The sequence below is a fragment of the Thunnus maccoyii genome, chromosome 22 (assembly GCF_910596095.1).
Source record: "Thunnus maccoyii chromosome 22, fThuMac1.1, whole genome shotgun sequence".
Classification (NCBI taxonomy): domain Eukaryota; kingdom Metazoa; phylum Chordata; class Actinopteri; order Scombriformes; family Scombridae; genus Thunnus; species Thunnus maccoyii.
In genome coordinates this window covers 25619314-25636127 of record NC_056554.1, presented here as the reverse complement: position 1 = coordinate 25636127, position 16814 = coordinate 25619314, and the positions used below count along the sequence as shown (strand labels likewise).

The following is a 16814-nucleotide window of genomic DNA, read 5'->3' as shown; positions in this document are numbered from 1 at the left end:
TTTACGGCAGGGAGCAGGAGAGAGGACAGACGTGTCACTCTGCTGCTCTGCTGCGACGCTGCTACTGCAGACGGTCACAGAGCAGACAGTTTATAACTAGCGTAGATAACACACTTACTATGTTACAAATTAGAGTTTTTTTAATTTGATTAACGTGGACGTGAAAATGAACTAAATGGGTTTCTAGCATTAGCAAAATGACGGCGGGGTTGTTAGGCAAGTAATGTAATCTTATTTGCCCCGACTCCGTGTAACACCGACTACTGCGGTACATCTAACCTTCCTCAGCTCACAGCTCACCTTATTTCCTTCTGTCACGTTTCTTGTGAACAACTGAGTGCAACACTATGAATGTAAATTCTTTAAACTCTGTTTAAATGTTCACTGGGAATCATTTCAAACTTGGTGACAGATACTTTTTTTTAGGTTTTTGCAGCCTTGACAGTGTTCCTGAGATGTATACATGAAACAAACAGATATGTCATATTTCCATCATGTTTTCTACGTAGTTTCAGATTCGACTGCTGCTAGAATGGAGGGAAAAACCATTCACTGCATTTTCTTTTGGTGATTTTCTGGAAATTTGATTAAACTTTGCGCTGTATGTGGATGTAAACTTTATTAATCAACAACATGAAACAACAACAGAACAAAAGATGAAGAACTATGATAGAAAATATCTGGTTTTTCTCAATCATAAAGTCAAAAAGGTACAAGCCTGTGGACACATAAAAACTGAAGGAGAGAAGTTAACTACGACTCCCAGGGTGCATTTCAGTAAGAAACATCCAATCACGGAGCTTCAAATTCTGTCAAATGATTAAACTTCACTTTCTCATCAGATTGGGATCAGATCAATTACTATAGTTTCTTTCTCTGTATCAACAGCAGCTGAGGCTCATGGGTATTGTAGTATTAAGAGACGTCCACCAAAGTTACTAAATGTAAATAATTCACTCTGATGGTCAGAAAATAAACCACTTGTGTGTTTCTATGTTGAAGAACATTAAGGAGATCAATAAAAGTCTTGATGTGACTTTATTGATTTATTTCAGCCTCTTTTTATTTGTATAACATGGTTTAAAATGTATTATTAACACTATAATTCAGAGAGTATTATCAATATTCTGCGATCAGCTCTGCATCTGAAGTAAATACCAAAGTATTCACACACACACAGAGTGAATGATGATGTGTTGACAGCAGTGCGATTTTCTATCTGTTCCCCCTTCTGAAAGGTCAGAGCAGCCAATCAGCATGCAGACACACAAATAAATGAACTTTAATCTATTCAGCCAATCAGGAGGCAGATGGACGCATCAATTATCCTTTATCGTCCAATCTGGGGGGATGATAATAGATGCAGAAAGTTATCTGTTGTTCTGTAAACAAATAGACACACACACACACACACGTGTCTTTGTTAATGATGTTTGACAGGAAGCAGAGGTCAACATTTTCCCAACACACATGATAAAGTGTGTTTCTGTTGTCAGCTGGACTAACTGACACACACACACACACACACACACACTTCAGAAGGTGTTATGGGTCAGAAATTTCCTGAATTTAATCTTTGACCTTCCACCAGCTGCGACTCTCTCAACCAATCGCAACCAATCTGACAGACACTAATGTGATGCGATGTCCTGTGTGTGTGCTTGTGTGTGTGTGTGAGAGAGAGAGATTCAGATTACAGAATTAAAGTTTCCATCTCACGTTTCATGATGACATTTTTATTCCGGAAAGCTGCTGGAAACGGACCAATCAGAGCACTAGAAGCTCACAGCTTCTTGAGCAGCTGCGTGATCGGAAACTTTCTGTTCGGGTTGTTTGTTTCTTCAATATCATGTAAAAGAGAAACCTGATTTCTCCTGGATGATAGATTTTCTCTGACAGATATAGACGTAACCCAGTCTTTGATCAGCTGTTACCACGAGCAGGACAAAGACATCAGACAGAGGAAGTATCACTGTGAAAATGAACTCATGTATTCGCTGCATCGTCTGGTCTGACCATGTCTGAAGATGTTTCTACTCGTTCATAACGGCAACACTTGAAGGCGATTTGCATCCAAATGTGGCTCAAATTTTAACCAAATTTCCATCCACTGTTGTTGTGTGAATATTAAATATAAACATATACAGATAAACAGCAGGTGGCGCTAATTCTCCATGATGCCGTTTAACTGTTGCAGAAGAAGAGGACACAATGAGATGACGTCATTAAATGAGCGGCAGTCAAAGCTCAAATGATGGAAAACATGATGGAAATATGACATTTCTGTTAGTTTCATGTATCGATGTGAGGAAGGTTACAGTCTCCTCATCATCGCTCCACACAGATCTGATGTTTTTAAGCTCTTCAGTGACGTTTAAGTCACATGATTCATGTTACGCCATCATTTATTCACTCAGTCTGTTTACATTTGGTTTTTATCCACACAGATACTGTAAAATGATTCCTAATGCACATTTGAACAATTCCTGACAAAGTTTTAAGAATTTAATGAAGAAAATACATTTACTTGACAAAGCTCCAAAATCTTCAAGTCAAAATTTCCAAACTTAAATTTACATTTTTTTCCAACCTCAAAAGTCTTGGTAAAAAATAAATTGAAGCCATTTGATTATATATTGTACTATAAATGTAGTTTATTGTAGTTTTGTCTTTTGTCTTGTCTCTGCTGAACTACAGACAGCTGATTTTACCAGTTTGTAGTGGAACCACACTGAGATTTGTTACTGGAAATGTCTGTTAAACCTTGTTAATGTTACCCAACATGTGAATGACCCAACATGTGTTACAGTCTTCACCAGTCGGTCATACTTTAAGTATTTTGAGTCAGTACCTCTATGAATCCTACCATATTTAAATGACTGAGAGTCTTCACACTGTGACACACAGACGATAACAGTGTTATCTGCTGGCACGTACTCAGTGTGTTATGTTAATGGGACTCAGAGACGGTGTCGACTGACAAACTACAGATACACACTCATCTGTCTCTCTCTGTCCGTCTCTCAGGTAGTTGTTATCCCTGTCCAGAGACAGTGGACGTCAGGTGTACATGTGGTTCCACCTTCTTGACTGTCCCTTGTGGACGAGAGAGGAGCACCAAGCCGCCTCGCTGCAAAGAGCCCTGCAGGTACACACACTTCCTGTTTACACTGTTTTCATACATGGAGAACCACACTCGTGACCGTCACCTGTCTAAATAAGGGATGGGTACCAGTTCCTTATTGGTCAGAATTGTAATAATAATGAGCCAGTCAGTCCAGGAAATCTCTCTGCTGCAATTTCGCGAAAGTAACGCATCTTTTCTGCATGAAATGTCCAAATCAAAAGAAACAGCTTGTGATTTGGACCAATTGTGGCGTTTGGTGTGGTGGTAACTGACGCCATCGCAGCGTTCAGCAAGGATTCAGGTTCACTCAGGTGGAAGATGGACAAATCTCACCTGCCAACAAATATGATGTCATAGACAAGCAAAACTGTTCTCAAATGAGGTTTGATTCAGTTAGTCAGAAGAATACAAGCTAATGTTGTTTCCAACATAAAGTTGGGCGCTTTGGAAATGAAATTATATTTTTATGTTCATGGATTTAATTTTAAAAGCATAATTGACTTACTTTATTTGGTGCTAATGTTGAGCTGAACGTTTTTTTTAATAAAGGCTTTTAAAAGGAACACAAGTGCAGTATTTTCTTTAACTTCAAGCCCATGATCTTTTACTTTGCTTTGAGTTTTTTCCAATTCCCGCAATTTTACTGCAAAAAGCACATAAACCTCACAAATTGTAAAAGCCTCTGTAAAATCAAACCTTTTTGGCCGCAATAATCACACAAAACTCTGCAAAATCCCAAAGGGACCGCTAAGCTTCTGACAAAAGCACCTTGTTGTCTCCTCAGGTGTCCTCCATCCTGCCACCACCCGACCAGAGAGAGTCACCGTTGCCACCCCGGGACCTGTCCCCCCTGCAGACAGACCTGTCTGCTGTCACTGCCCAAGTGCAGCCACACCTGTCCACAGCCCTGCCATGACCTGGTGCTGGTCAAATCCCAACCGGTAAGACCATCAGACTGGTCAAATCCCAACAAGTAAGACCATCACACTGGTCAAATCCCAACCGGTAAGACCATCAGACTGGTCAAATCCCAACAAGTAAGACCATCACACTGGTCAAATCCCAACAAGTAAGACCATCACACTGGTCAGATCCCAACAAGTAAGACCATCACACTGGTCAGATCCCAACAAGTAAGACCATCAGACTGGTCAAATCCCAACCGGTAAGACCATCAGACTGGTCAAATCCCAACAAGTAAGACCATCACACTGGTCAAATCCCAACAAGTAAGACCATCAGACTGGTCAGATCCCAGTAAGTAAGACCATCACACTGGTCAGATTCCAACAAGTAAGACCATCACACTGGTCAGATCCCAACAAGTAAGACCATCACACTGGTCAGATCCCAATAAGTAAGATCATCAGACTGGTCAAATCCCAACAAGTAAGACCATCACACTGGTCAGATCCCAACAAGTAAGACCATCAGACTGGTCAGATCCCAACCGGTAAGACCATCACACTGGTCAGATCCCAACAAGTAAGACCATCAGACTGGTCAGATCCCAACAAGTAAGACCATCAGACTGGTCAGATCCCAACAAGTTAGACCATCACACTGGTTAGATCCCAATAAGTAAGACCATCAGACTGGTTAGATCCTAACAAGTAAGACTGGTCAGATCCCAACAAGTAAGACCATCAAACTGGTTAGATCCTAACAAGTAAGACTGGTCAGATCCCAACAAGTAAGACCATCAGACTTTTTAAATCCTAACAAGTAAGACCATCAGACTGGTTAGATCCTAATAAGTAAGACTGGTCACATCCCAACCAGTAAGAGTGGTCACATCCCAACAAGTCAGACCATCAGATTGGTCAGATCCCAACAAGTAAGACCATCAAACTGGTTAAATCCCAACAAGTAAGACCATCAGACTGGTCAGATCCCAACAAGTTGGACCATCACACTGGTCAGATCCCAACAAGTTTTTAATCCCAACAAGTAAGACCATCAGACTGGTTAAATCCCAACAAGTTAGACCATCAGACCGGTCAGATCCCAACCAGTAAGACTGGTCAGATCCCAACAGTTGTGTGTCAGTTATATAAAGTGATTTCCTGTTTCCTATCAGAGGAAATCTGCCAAACAGAATAAATGATGTTTGGAAAACCTCTGAATGTTTTCTTTGTGTGTGTGTTAGGTGCAGTTAGCGGGTCCATGGGAACAGCCGTCTGAACCAGCATTTGTGAAGAAAGCTCTGCCCTGTCCACCATGTCAAGTACCAATACCAACGTAGGTCACACACACACACTATTAGAATAAATTATATTAAACTAGAGACTGAAGAAGAGTTTAAAATTCAGTATATTAATCTACAAAACAGGTTAGTTAACACATAAACTGGAGGTTTGAGTCTTGCTGTCAGTTAGTCTGTTGAAAAATAAAAATGAATGTTCTTTGTTTTCACCATGTGGTACCCAGACACACACACACACACATACACACACTACACAAATACACACATTACCGGTGCAGGCCCTGTCATGGATCATTAGACCTGAGATTAAAAAAACACTTTGCAAGCTGTGTGTGTGCATAACAGTTGAATGTGCCAGCAGCCTGCAGCTCTGTGTTGAAGATACTCGGGCCAACAGCCACAAACATGACTGATGCTGTTGAGTGTGTTTTTGTTTGACTTGGAAGTAGTTCTGTGTGCAGACTAGTTCTGACTACGCTGTAGATGTGTTTCCAACATCTGTTTTTATTTGTATTTTCAATTTGTACAAAGAAAAACACTGACTGGACACTAATAAGAATTCAATAAAATCAGAAAAAGTCTTGAAATATCGCATAAAAGTTTTACACTAAGTACATTAAGTTTTCGTCTCTTTGGTGGAAGCTGAAGAGACGAAAACTTAATATCAGATCAAAATGAGGAGACTGTAACATTCCTCAAATTAATACATTATAAACAGAAATGTCATATTTCCATCATTTGAGCTCTGACTGCAGGAATTAGCGCCACCTGCTATTTATCTCTAAATATTCACAGCAGTAGTCGATGGAAATAAGCATTTATTCAAGTTTTCTTTTGCCTATATTCTGGAAAATCAGTTAAAATGTGCACTAAAATTGGATGGAAACCTGGCTTCTGTCTGCAGAAGTGACTTTGAAAACTGTCAATCACTGAAAGTAGATGTTGGCTCAGATTTCATGGTTTCTGGATCAGATATCAACAGAATTAAATCATCACTTTGGTTATTGAAGCTATTTGCATTCAGACATTAAAAACGTGAAAAATGGTGCATTTTTTTTTGCTTTTTCTTGCGTTAAGTGGAAATATGAATGAATAAAGGTGAACGTGATGAGTAGAAGTCAATGGAAGGTTTTCATTAAGTTGCAGTCAGCAGAGAGATGATGTTTAGATTTAAATCATGTGGATGGAAGTAAATGGATCAAACAGAAGTGAAATTAATAAATTGACTGGCAGTAGTGTCAGTGATATGAAGTGAATGTGATGAGTGGAAGTAAACGGTAAGATTTCACATTTGCAGTCAGCAGAGAGAAGAAGTTTAGATCTGATTAATGTGGATGGATGTTAATGGAAGTACAGGCAATTAATCGAAGTCATTGTGGTCGGTTTCAGTCAGCAAAAAGATGATTTTTAGATTGAATTAATCTGAATGGACGAAAATGGAAAAAAAAAGTGATTGGAATGTGTGAATTGAAGAAAACGGAGTGAATCAAGGTGAATTTTATTAGTAGAAGTCAATGATAGCTTCTTGCAGTTGCACTCAGCAGAGAGAAGACTTCCTGTCACTCGTTGAATGAGTGACAGGAAGTGGGGTGAAGGATTTGACGTGACTGTGATGAATGGAAGTGAATGGTAGGTTTTCACATTGCTTTAATTAATATGAATGGAAGTAAAATGGGAAAGTAAGTCTGTCTGCGTTTGTCTTGCAGGTCTTGTTTTGGAGAACATGAGGTGAGAACCGTTGTCTTTCAGTCTCCATCTTCTTCTCTCCAGTGTTTTCATGTTTGTCTTCTTCATTAAACCCAGTTATGACTTAAAAACTCAGGGTTAACCAGCGTTTCCGGGCTGTTAATCTCTGCTTGTCATCGTTCACACACTCTAACACATCACTGCTTAATCACACATGACACTAGACTAACAAGTATCTATATTAGTCTTTTAGATTTATCGCTTCCTTCCTCCACTCCTCTTTTTATCTTTGGAGCGTTCCCTCTCTCCCTCCTGTCCTCTGTTTTCTTTTCCGTCCTGTTCTCTCATTCCAGACGTCGTCCATTATTAGTTTGTCCTTTTGACCTCCTCCTCATTCACTCTTTCCTCCGTCTGTCTCTGTTCGTCTGGTTTGTCCTTCTCTGTCTCTCCGTCTCATATAATTCCTTCTTGCATTTCATCTCATTTAGTCGCTTCTTATTCAACACACACACGCTCGTTCACCTTCAGATGAGTCAAGAAACATTTTTCAGTTTTTAAAGACGTCCGCGCTGTATTCTCCGTGTGTCCGTCAGGTGAGCCCGGTGCCGTGTCATCGTCAGGGGAGGTTCTCCTGTAAACGACCTTGTGGACGACCTTTGGCCTGTAGCAACCACAGCTGCAGCAGGGAGTGTCATCTGGTTACCGACGGCAACAAGGTGACGACTTTGTTAGGATGTTTGGTGTAGAACAAAGCAGTGTATATATAAAGCTTTGTTCCAGCAGCCATCATTAAGATGAACAAGACGTAGCAACATTACACAGATGCTATAGAAGCAATGCCTATTTATTTATTTCTACCTTGTATTTTACACTATTTATTGTAGTGTTTATGTATTTTAGTGGGGTTTTTTTTGTTATTTTCCTCTTTTTAAGTCCTGATTATTTGAGCCTTGAGTCTTGAACCTGAATCCTGATGTTAGAAAGGAAATATTCTGCACATATTCTGCTTTTCCAGCTCTACATGTATATTCTGGGGCTCTACTGGAATATCTTTGTATGATTTCCAGTTTAAAAACTCCTTATTTATCTTCTACTGGTCCTTTATGCAGCCCCTCAGTTCAGCCTCTGTCTGAAACAGGCCGTTTTAGCTCCTGTCTCTTTAAGGCCCCGCCTCCTGATGAGCCCACTCTGTTCTGATTGGTCAGCTTCTGAAATCCATCCGTACATGTTGGAGCTGAATCAGATCTGAAATATGAGAGTGGACAAAGTGAACAACACATGGAAACACCTTAGCAACCACCTTAGCAACATGGAACGGATTGGCTCTTTATGGGCACGAGCCGACGTCAGCTTGTCAGCAAGGTAGAAAAAACCGTCGCAAACGAAGCGTTCAGAGCAGGTTGAAGCCCTGACTTTTGACTTGCAGGCAGCATTTCTACATACGTTCACCTCAAGTTTCTGAACTATGACCATGTTTAACATCCGACATCAGAAAGGACATAAGTAACAGAAAACCACCAAAAGCAGAATATGAACCCTTTAATGTTAAGAGTCATTATGAGATGATTCATAACAGAAAGTCTAGTTTAATACAAGACTTATTCATGAGATTTATTTATGAATTACAGGCATAAAACATAATGTGGAGGGTTAACATGTCAAAGTGAACATTTCCAACATGTTAAAAGATGCTAAAAGACCTTCTCTCTCTCTCTCTCTCTCTCTCTCTCTCTCTCTCTCTCTCTCTCTCCCTCCCTCTGCAGTGTGAGGTGTGCGAAGAAGGCTGCGCTAAGCCCCGCCCCCCCGGGTGCCCCCACACCTGTCCCCGCCCCTGTCACCCCGGCAACTGCCCCGTCTGCAGCCAGATGATCCGCCAGCGCTGCCATTGCAAGATCAGCATGCTCTACGTGGAGTGCACGTCAGTACACACACGCACACACACACACACACACACACACACACACACACACACACACACACACACACAGTTAATTGAAATCATTAAGTGGATCAATTAACAGGATCACTTAGATGCCTCCATGTTATTTCCATGGCAACAGCATCTAATTCCACAGCTACACACTGATTGAATGATTATTGCTGTTGTTGCTGTTCCTCTCTTTGTCAGATGTTATTAGTGCAATTATGCAATTATTGATTAGACAGTATTGATTAAGAACTTATTGAGTCGATAATGATTGATCGTTTTTGTGTTTGTGCAGGAAGATGACATCAGCTGATGAACAGACAAAGGTGGAGCTGGGCTCCTGCAACAACCAGTGTCCTAAAGAGGTAAACACACACACACACACAAACACACACACACACACACACAGTCCTCGTTGTTCAGTCCTGAGATCTCTCTCTCCATCTATGGAGCTGTCAAGTTTGGCCCCGTTGCTTCATGGGAACTTGTTTATCAGACTTTGAAAGTGGAGTCACCTGCCACCCATTAGAGAGTGTGTGTGTGTGTGTGTGTGTGTGTGTGTGTGTGTGTGTGTGTGTGTGTGTGTGTGTGTGTGTGTGTGTGTGTGTCACCCTTTTTTCCACTGATAATGTTGGAATTCACACTTTCCCTCCTTCCTTTCTCTCTCTAACGCTCTCATTCTCTCTCCTGTTTTTCTTCCTTCCTGATCAATAATCAATACTCGTCAGTGTCATTGCAGGAGTAACACTATGCCTTCCATTCAGCTCGCTCTGTGCGATAATCAATTTAGCTCTCTGGCGCCAGACGACACACACACACACACACACAAAGTCTGTCCTGCTGTGTTGTAACTTTCACCTGGAAACGATTTCACTTTTTCATTGTGTCACACTTACTGGCACTGACACACACACACCATACACACACACACACACACACACACACACAACACACACACACACCACACATACTGTACACACACATATTTGAAAGAACACACAGTTAAATGTTTGTTTGAAGTGTGTGTGAGTGTGTCAGAAGACTGTTTTCATAGTCTGCTGTAACTTAAGCCTCTAAAAGCCTCGACACACACACACACACACACACACACACAGCTAGAATAACAAACAGATGACTGGGTAGATGGAGCTCAGTGACGGCCACAACAGAAACAAAGACGGTCAACATGAGGAACGAAGGAAGCTGTCATGTGACTTCTGTCGGTCGAATCGCTGCCGTTTCATTTTTATTTTTTACATAATTACACACAGAGCAACACATTGTGACAGCGTGACAGAGCGTCTGTTTCCTGCTCCGACTCTGACACTCTCGATCGACTCTTCAGCCAATCAGGAGCGACGCTCTGTACTGCGGTTGGAGTTGAACTAAAACCAGGACGACACTTTTTTATTTCTCTGTGTGGAAAACTGACATTTACACATCGCAGATGATAAACAACAGCGTTAAAACATGAGACTCATGTAGGCAGCAGCAGAAAGCTCCAGAACGCAACGCAACGGCATCCAGCACGACGCTGCGTTGGCCAATCACATGCGAGCTCACAAACCTGGTAGATTCCTTTTGCAAGGTGAACGCTGTGTTTCTGCTGTTCACCTCACGGTCATCACGATGAAAAACACGTTTCAGAAACTCCTGCTGGTTAAACTGGACTAACAAACACTATAAACACACTGGAAGAAACTAGCTAGCCTAGCAACATTAATGCTACAACAACCCATAATGCAACACTCTGTAGGAGACATTTTCCATTCAGAAAGATCTGATGTGAACATAAGACGACCTGCACTTTTTAAACATCATTTCCAGAATAAAATATTAGAAAGAAGTTTAAATACGCTCACTGTCCTGTTTATTAGCTACACCTTGTTAGAACAGGTTGGACCCCCTTTTGCCTTCAGAACTGCCTCAGACCTTTGTGGCATAGATTCAAGGTTCCTCAGAGGTTTTGGTCCATACTGACATGATAACATCACGCTGCTGCTGCTGCTGCTGCTGCAGATATGAATATCCTGTTTCACCACATCCCAAAGGTGCTCTAATGGACTGAGATCTGGTGACTGTGGAGACCATCTGAGTGCAATGAACTCATGTTCAAAAAACCAGTTTGAGATGATTCGAGCTGTGTGACGTGGTTCCAGCAGCCATTAGAAGATAAATACATGGTCACCAACAATACTCTGGTAGGCTGTGGCGATGAAACGATGCTCAGTTGGTACTAAAGGGCCCAAAGTTTGCCAAGAAGACCCTCTACACCATCACACCACGAGCAGCAGCAGCAGTCCTGAGTCCTTGATAAAGGCAGGACGGATCCAGGCTTTCATGTTTACGCCAAATTCTGACCCGGCAATCTGAATGTCGCAGCAGAAGACTCATCAGACCAGGAGACGTTCTTCCAATCTTCTATTGTCCAACTCTGTTTCCTGTTCTTAGCTGGCAGGAGTGGCGCCCGGTGTGATCTTCTGCTGCTGTCGTTCATCTGCTTCAAGGTTAAATGTGTTCAGAGATGCTCTTCTGCGTTCGCCGGTCGTAACGAACCTTCAGCTTGAACCAGTCTGGCCGTTCTCCTCTGACCTCGGCCATCAACCAGGCAGAGAACTGCTGCTCACTGGATGTTTCCTGTTTTTCAGACCGTTCTCCATAAATCCCAGTAGATCACCAGTTACTGAAATACTCAGACCAGCACATCTGGCACCAACAACCACGCCACGCTCAAAGCCGATGCTCGGTTTGAACATCAGCAGATCGTATCGATCATTGCTGCCACGTGATTGGCTGATGAGATATTTGCGTTAACGAGCAGTTGAACAGGTGTATATTTAACCTTTTGTCTCTTTCTGTCTGGAATGTGTCGTGTTGGCTGGATATTGAGCTTTGATCAAACTGAGCAGGAAAGATTTATTGATCAGAGATGATTTCTTGTTCTCAGTAATACGACATTTTTCTTTCAGAGAAACCAGAAGCTGTTCTGTCGTCTGATGGTTTCTTGGAAATGTCTCCTGCTTCACTGATCCGAGTGTGATGGAAAGGTGTTTATTTTCTCCCTCTGTGTGTGTGTGTGTGTGTGTGTGTGTGTGTGTGTGTGTGTGTGTGTGTGTGTGTGTGTATGTGTGTGTATGTGTGTGTGTAGCTGAGCTGTGGTCATCGCTGTAAGCAGATGTGTCATCCAGGTGTGTGTGAGGAGAAATGTCAGCACAAGGTGAAGCTTCGATGTCCCTGCAAGAGGATCAAGAAGGTAAAAAAAAAAGTTCTGCTGTTTTTACATCAGAATAAACATCTGGAGTCTGATGAAGATGTTAAGTTGTGTGATTATTATCTCTTTAATTTTTACTCAAATAACATGATCATTTTAATAAAGTCCCAAACGGGTTTCCATATTATTCATTAGTTGATTAATCAGTCACTTTTAGACCTCCATATTTCTTTAAGTTGGTGTGTTTAATGGGGAAAATGTGTGTGTGTGTGTGTGTAGGAGTTCCTGTGCTCTCTGGCGGCTCAGTGTGATGTTCAGTGTGACGACGCCTGCAGAGACCAGCAGAAGAAAGTCAGCCAGGTACACAAACACACCTGTAACACCTGTAACATCTGTAACACCTGTAACATCTGTAACACCTGTAACATCTGTAACATCTGTACAGTCACTGAGAGCGAACAACACTAAACTAACTCAGCCTCCAGAGAGTGTAAATGTGGCCTCTAACTTCCTCTGTGATCAAACATTTTAAATGAGCTCCAGTATTTATGATGATTATGTCATGTGATGTTGCGACCGGAGGATTCAGTCGGCAGGTTTTCTGTCCTCTTCGCCAGATGTTTTGCTGAGATGCAGTTTTGTTTTTGTAGTTGAAGATTCGTCTGTTTCACGTCGTTCAGGCGTTTCACTAAAACCACCTGGAAACTGTTCATGTGTTTTAAAAAATTACGACGAGTCACACCTGGATTCACTCTGACCACCCCGCGTGTGTGTGTGTGTGTGTGTGTGTGTGTGTGTGTGTGTGTGTGTGTGTGTGTGTGTGTGTGTGTGTGTGTGTGTGTGTGTGTTCAGATGAAGGAGGCGGAGCAGAAAGCAGCTCAGGAGGAAGAGCAGAAGAAGCTTCAGGTCAGTAAGATGATGATGATGATGAGGATGATGATGCTAGTGCTGAGTGACGTTATAAATAAACAAGGAAACATAGTAGTGCATCATTAAATATTACTTTAACCCTTTAACATCCAGCCAGTCGCCGGCGGCAGCATCACACAGTAATGAGTCAAATTTGGCCAATTGGAGATGATGGTTCGGGGACACCAGTGCTCCCATAAGGTTCGGCCTAGAGGTCTGGAACTTTATACAGGTTGAAAAGATGCAGAAGGTTTATGGTGTTCTGCATAGTTCTGGCATAAAGCACGTCCTAGTTATTGTTATTCAAACATGACTCATTATAGACGAGGACCAAAAACAGTTTTTTGAGCTTTATTTGAACTGATGTAGTTTTATTTGTGTTTTAGCCTCATGATAAACAAACACATCTCCAGAAACTAGAAGATGTCACTCGTCAAATGAAGCCTCATAGATGCATCACAGCCTCACAGCTCTTCTGTTAGAAGCTTTTCCATTTTCCAAATAGGCGAAAATTCTATAAAAAGGTTGGATGTTAAGGGTTCAACTATCAATAAATATAATTAATGTAACGTATACTGAGAAGAGAGTTGGATGGTGGATTCAGACAAACGAGCTGCACTTGTGTGTCTGAATCCTGAGGGAACATTTCATGACTTTGACAGTCGAGTGTTTTAAATATTTCAACGTTAAATAACGGTGACGAACGTTTGCAGGAGGAGCTGGAGGCGTTCGAGAAGCGTCAGCAGCGAGGAGGAGGTCGCAGGAGTAAGAAGCGGGGGAGGAAGGAGGAGGTGGATGATGAGCGAGGGAGGAGGGGGAGGTGGTGGAGGTGCGCCGCCTACGTGCTTGTGCCGGTGGGCGGAGCTCTGCTGTCCGCCGCCGCCTACTACCTGCTGACTCCGCCGTGAACACGTGAACACAGCGAGCACACGGCTGCCTGCGGTCGCGTCTGTCGGCTCTGTGATTCTGTTTTATTTAGTTTCTCATTCTGTTCATGATGTTTGTCTGTTTCTGTCATCGTAGTTTAGTCTCTTCCTGTCGGCTGTTCGGAGTTTATTTGGCCTTCAGCACTATGATGCCTGAGTTTCTGACTCTGTACCAACAAACAACACTTTCCTCTTTCTCTTTGACTTTCACACATTTTCTCGTTATTTAACAAATTTCCACAAGTCATCAGTGTTTCACGTCTGTCACTTCTACATTTCACGTGTCTGATCGGCTGTCAGATATTCAAACAGTGTAAAGAAGCTTTCAGACATGTTAAAAAAGATGTAAATGTCTCTTTACTCCTCACATCTGTAACTACTGTACGTCTGTTAAAATGATGATAAATGGTGTTCATCAGTGTTCAAACAGCACAGAGGGCTGCAACTCACCGTTATTCATTATCGATTCATCTGTCGATTATTTTCTTGGTTAATCAATTAGACGTTTGATCTATAAAATGTTAGAAAAGGGTGAAAAATGTTTCAGTTTACTGTCATAGAGACTAAAGAAACCAGAAGATATTCACATTTAGGAAGCTGGAATCAGAGAATTTTTTTCCTTAAAAATGACTCAAAACGATGAATTGATTGTCAAAAAATAGTCGGCAACTAATCGATTAATCGACTAATTGTTGCAGCTCTGTAGGTGAGATAAGGAAATACGATCCAGGAAGTCCAGTTAGAGTAAGAGATTAAAGGTTTATTAGACACCAAAACACTGTAACCTGTTAACTTCAGTCACGCCGATCGCACTTTGTGTTTAAATGTAAACAAATGAGTCTTATGAGATACTTGAAATCCGGAGTGTAAATGGGCTTTTTGTCTTGTTTCATGCAAACATGAGGTGGAGTCATCAGCCGCAGTTTTCTTATAATTATTATGTGACTTAAATTCACTTCATAATGGTTTTAATTAGAATATAATCTGGTTTCAGTCTCTGTCTTGTTGGTGTCAGCTGTTTGATGCACACACAGGAAGAAATTCACTGAAAACTGGAATATTTTAGTTTAATGTGGCTCAATGTCAGTGATGTAAATGTAAGCCAAAGTGTAGCCACGCCCACCTGTTGTAGCCACACCCACCAGCGGACTGAGTACTGTCCCTTTAAGTAAAAGACTTCATACAGAGACTAATGGCGTGTTCACACCGATCACAAAGTGAATTTTGTGTTACTCACACAAGTTTGATTGCAGCATCATTTGCGTTCATTAACATCGCAGTGATGTCTCAGCCTGCTCGCCATCATGACCGCACGTGAAATTTGCATTATTTGTGTTGTGAATTTCGCAAATTTGCGTCTTTGCATTAAATTTGTAATCTCACTGTGTGGAAAAATGAGCTTTGTGTTTGCTGTGAACGCTCCATAAGATAACAACTTCATCTGAGTTCTTGTTTTCTGACGCTGTTAAATGTTTGTTTACATCCGTACAAAATGTCTTCTCATGTAATTTGCCTTCAATATTCTTCTTGATGTTTTCATGTTTGTTGAGGTGCAAAATTAATTTTTGGTTCAAAATCTGCAGAAGAAAGTTCTGATACTGATATTTAAAGAAATAGTTCAACCTTTTGGGAAATGTGCTTATCTGGGGAAGAGTTGATACCTCATGTCTGTACAGTACGAAGCTACAACCAGCAGCCAGTTAGCTTAGCTTAGCATAAAGACAGGAGCTAGCCTGGCTTTGTCCAACGGTAACAAAAAGCTCACTGATTATCTTGTTGTATCTCGTTTGTTTATGATCTGTACACAGGAGTGTTAAAGCAACACATTTTGGTTAAGTGTGGTCTTAATGCCAGTCTTTATGCTAAGCTAAGCTAACTAGCTTCTGGCTGTAGCCACAGCGTACAGACATGAGAGTGCTATGAATCTTCTCACCTAACTCTGTAAGAAAGTGAAGAACAGTATTTACCAAAATGTCAAACTGGTCCTTTAAGGTAAGCAGAGCTTTTTCTGACAGGTTCAAAAATAAGACTGATGATGTGAAAAACTCCTCAGAGGGATCCATTAGAAAGAAAAATTCTTTTTATTTGGACATAAAGTTTAATTTTTCTTTTTTTTTCCAAACATTTAAAAAATAAAATTATTTGAATTATTAATTGTTGAATTGTTTATTATCACTGTAGCCCAGATGAACATAAAGGTTTATTGTTCCATTTAATGGAAGATTCAGACATCAGTACAGTTACAATAATCCTCTTTACTCTGCGTTTGGATGTGTTTACAGCTGTGAACAGACAGAGGGCGCTATTCCTCCATAACTGTCTACAGAGAAAATAATGATTTATAATAGAAATTACTTATAAAACCAGTCCTTTCACTGGTTTCACTGGTTCTACCTGCAGCAACAAACAGGAATCACCAAAGTCTCTGACAGTTAGCTGCTACATGCTCAGAAGAACAAAAAAGTTTCAAAGTCTAGTCTTGACTTTTGAAATAGTAATAGTACTTACTTTTTCTGGAGCTTTCAACCGAAGTTTCATGAGCGGATGGAGTTTGTTTACGACTGACTACATGACCAAAGTAACAAACTCATGACGACTGAGTCACCTCAACTCGCTTTTAGTTGAGTTTTGTTTTTTTTATCTAAATACAGCAAATGTGATAAATGTCATTAAGTCTGTTTCCATTTTTGCTTTTCTTGATGCGCCAATGCTCAGCCAAGCGTAAAAACTTTTAAGCAAATTTTCAAGGTTTATCAAATTTTCAGCGTTTCTGCTGTTTTTTTACACGATACCACACGACTGACGACCAAAGACGTCACCTC

At 41.1% G+C, this 16814-nt stretch overlaps 1 protein-coding gene across 1 annotated transcript in view; it reads left to right on the top strand.

Annotated features, from left to right (window-relative positions):
• The window catches only part of nfxl1 (nuclear transcription factor, X-box binding-like 1), a 23631-nt gene extending 9111 nt beyond the window's left edge, over window positions 1–14520 (top strand). Inside the window, exons 15-25 of the mRNA XM_042401658.1 lie at window positions 3028–3148; window positions 3912–4068; window positions 5277–5368; window positions 7040–7061; window positions 7613–7735; window positions 8783–8937; window positions 9242–9311; window positions 12095–12199; window positions 12437–12517; window positions 13010–13063; window positions 13780–14520. Coding sequence (XP_042257592.1) covers window positions 3028–3148; window positions 3912–4068; window positions 5277–5368; window positions 7040–7061; window positions 7613–7735; window positions 8783–8937; window positions 9242–9311; window positions 12095–12199; window positions 12437–12517; window positions 13010–13063; window positions 13780–13974 — 1175 coding nt within the window. The 3' untranslated portion in view covers window positions 13975–14520. The remainder of the gene's footprint in view (window positions 1–3027; window positions 3149–3911; window positions 4069–5276; window positions 5369–7039; window positions 7062–7612; window positions 7736–8782; window positions 8938–9241; window positions 9312–12094; window positions 12200–12436; window positions 12518–13009; window positions 13064–13779) is intronic.
• Window positions 14521–16814: the final 2294 nt, after the last annotated feature.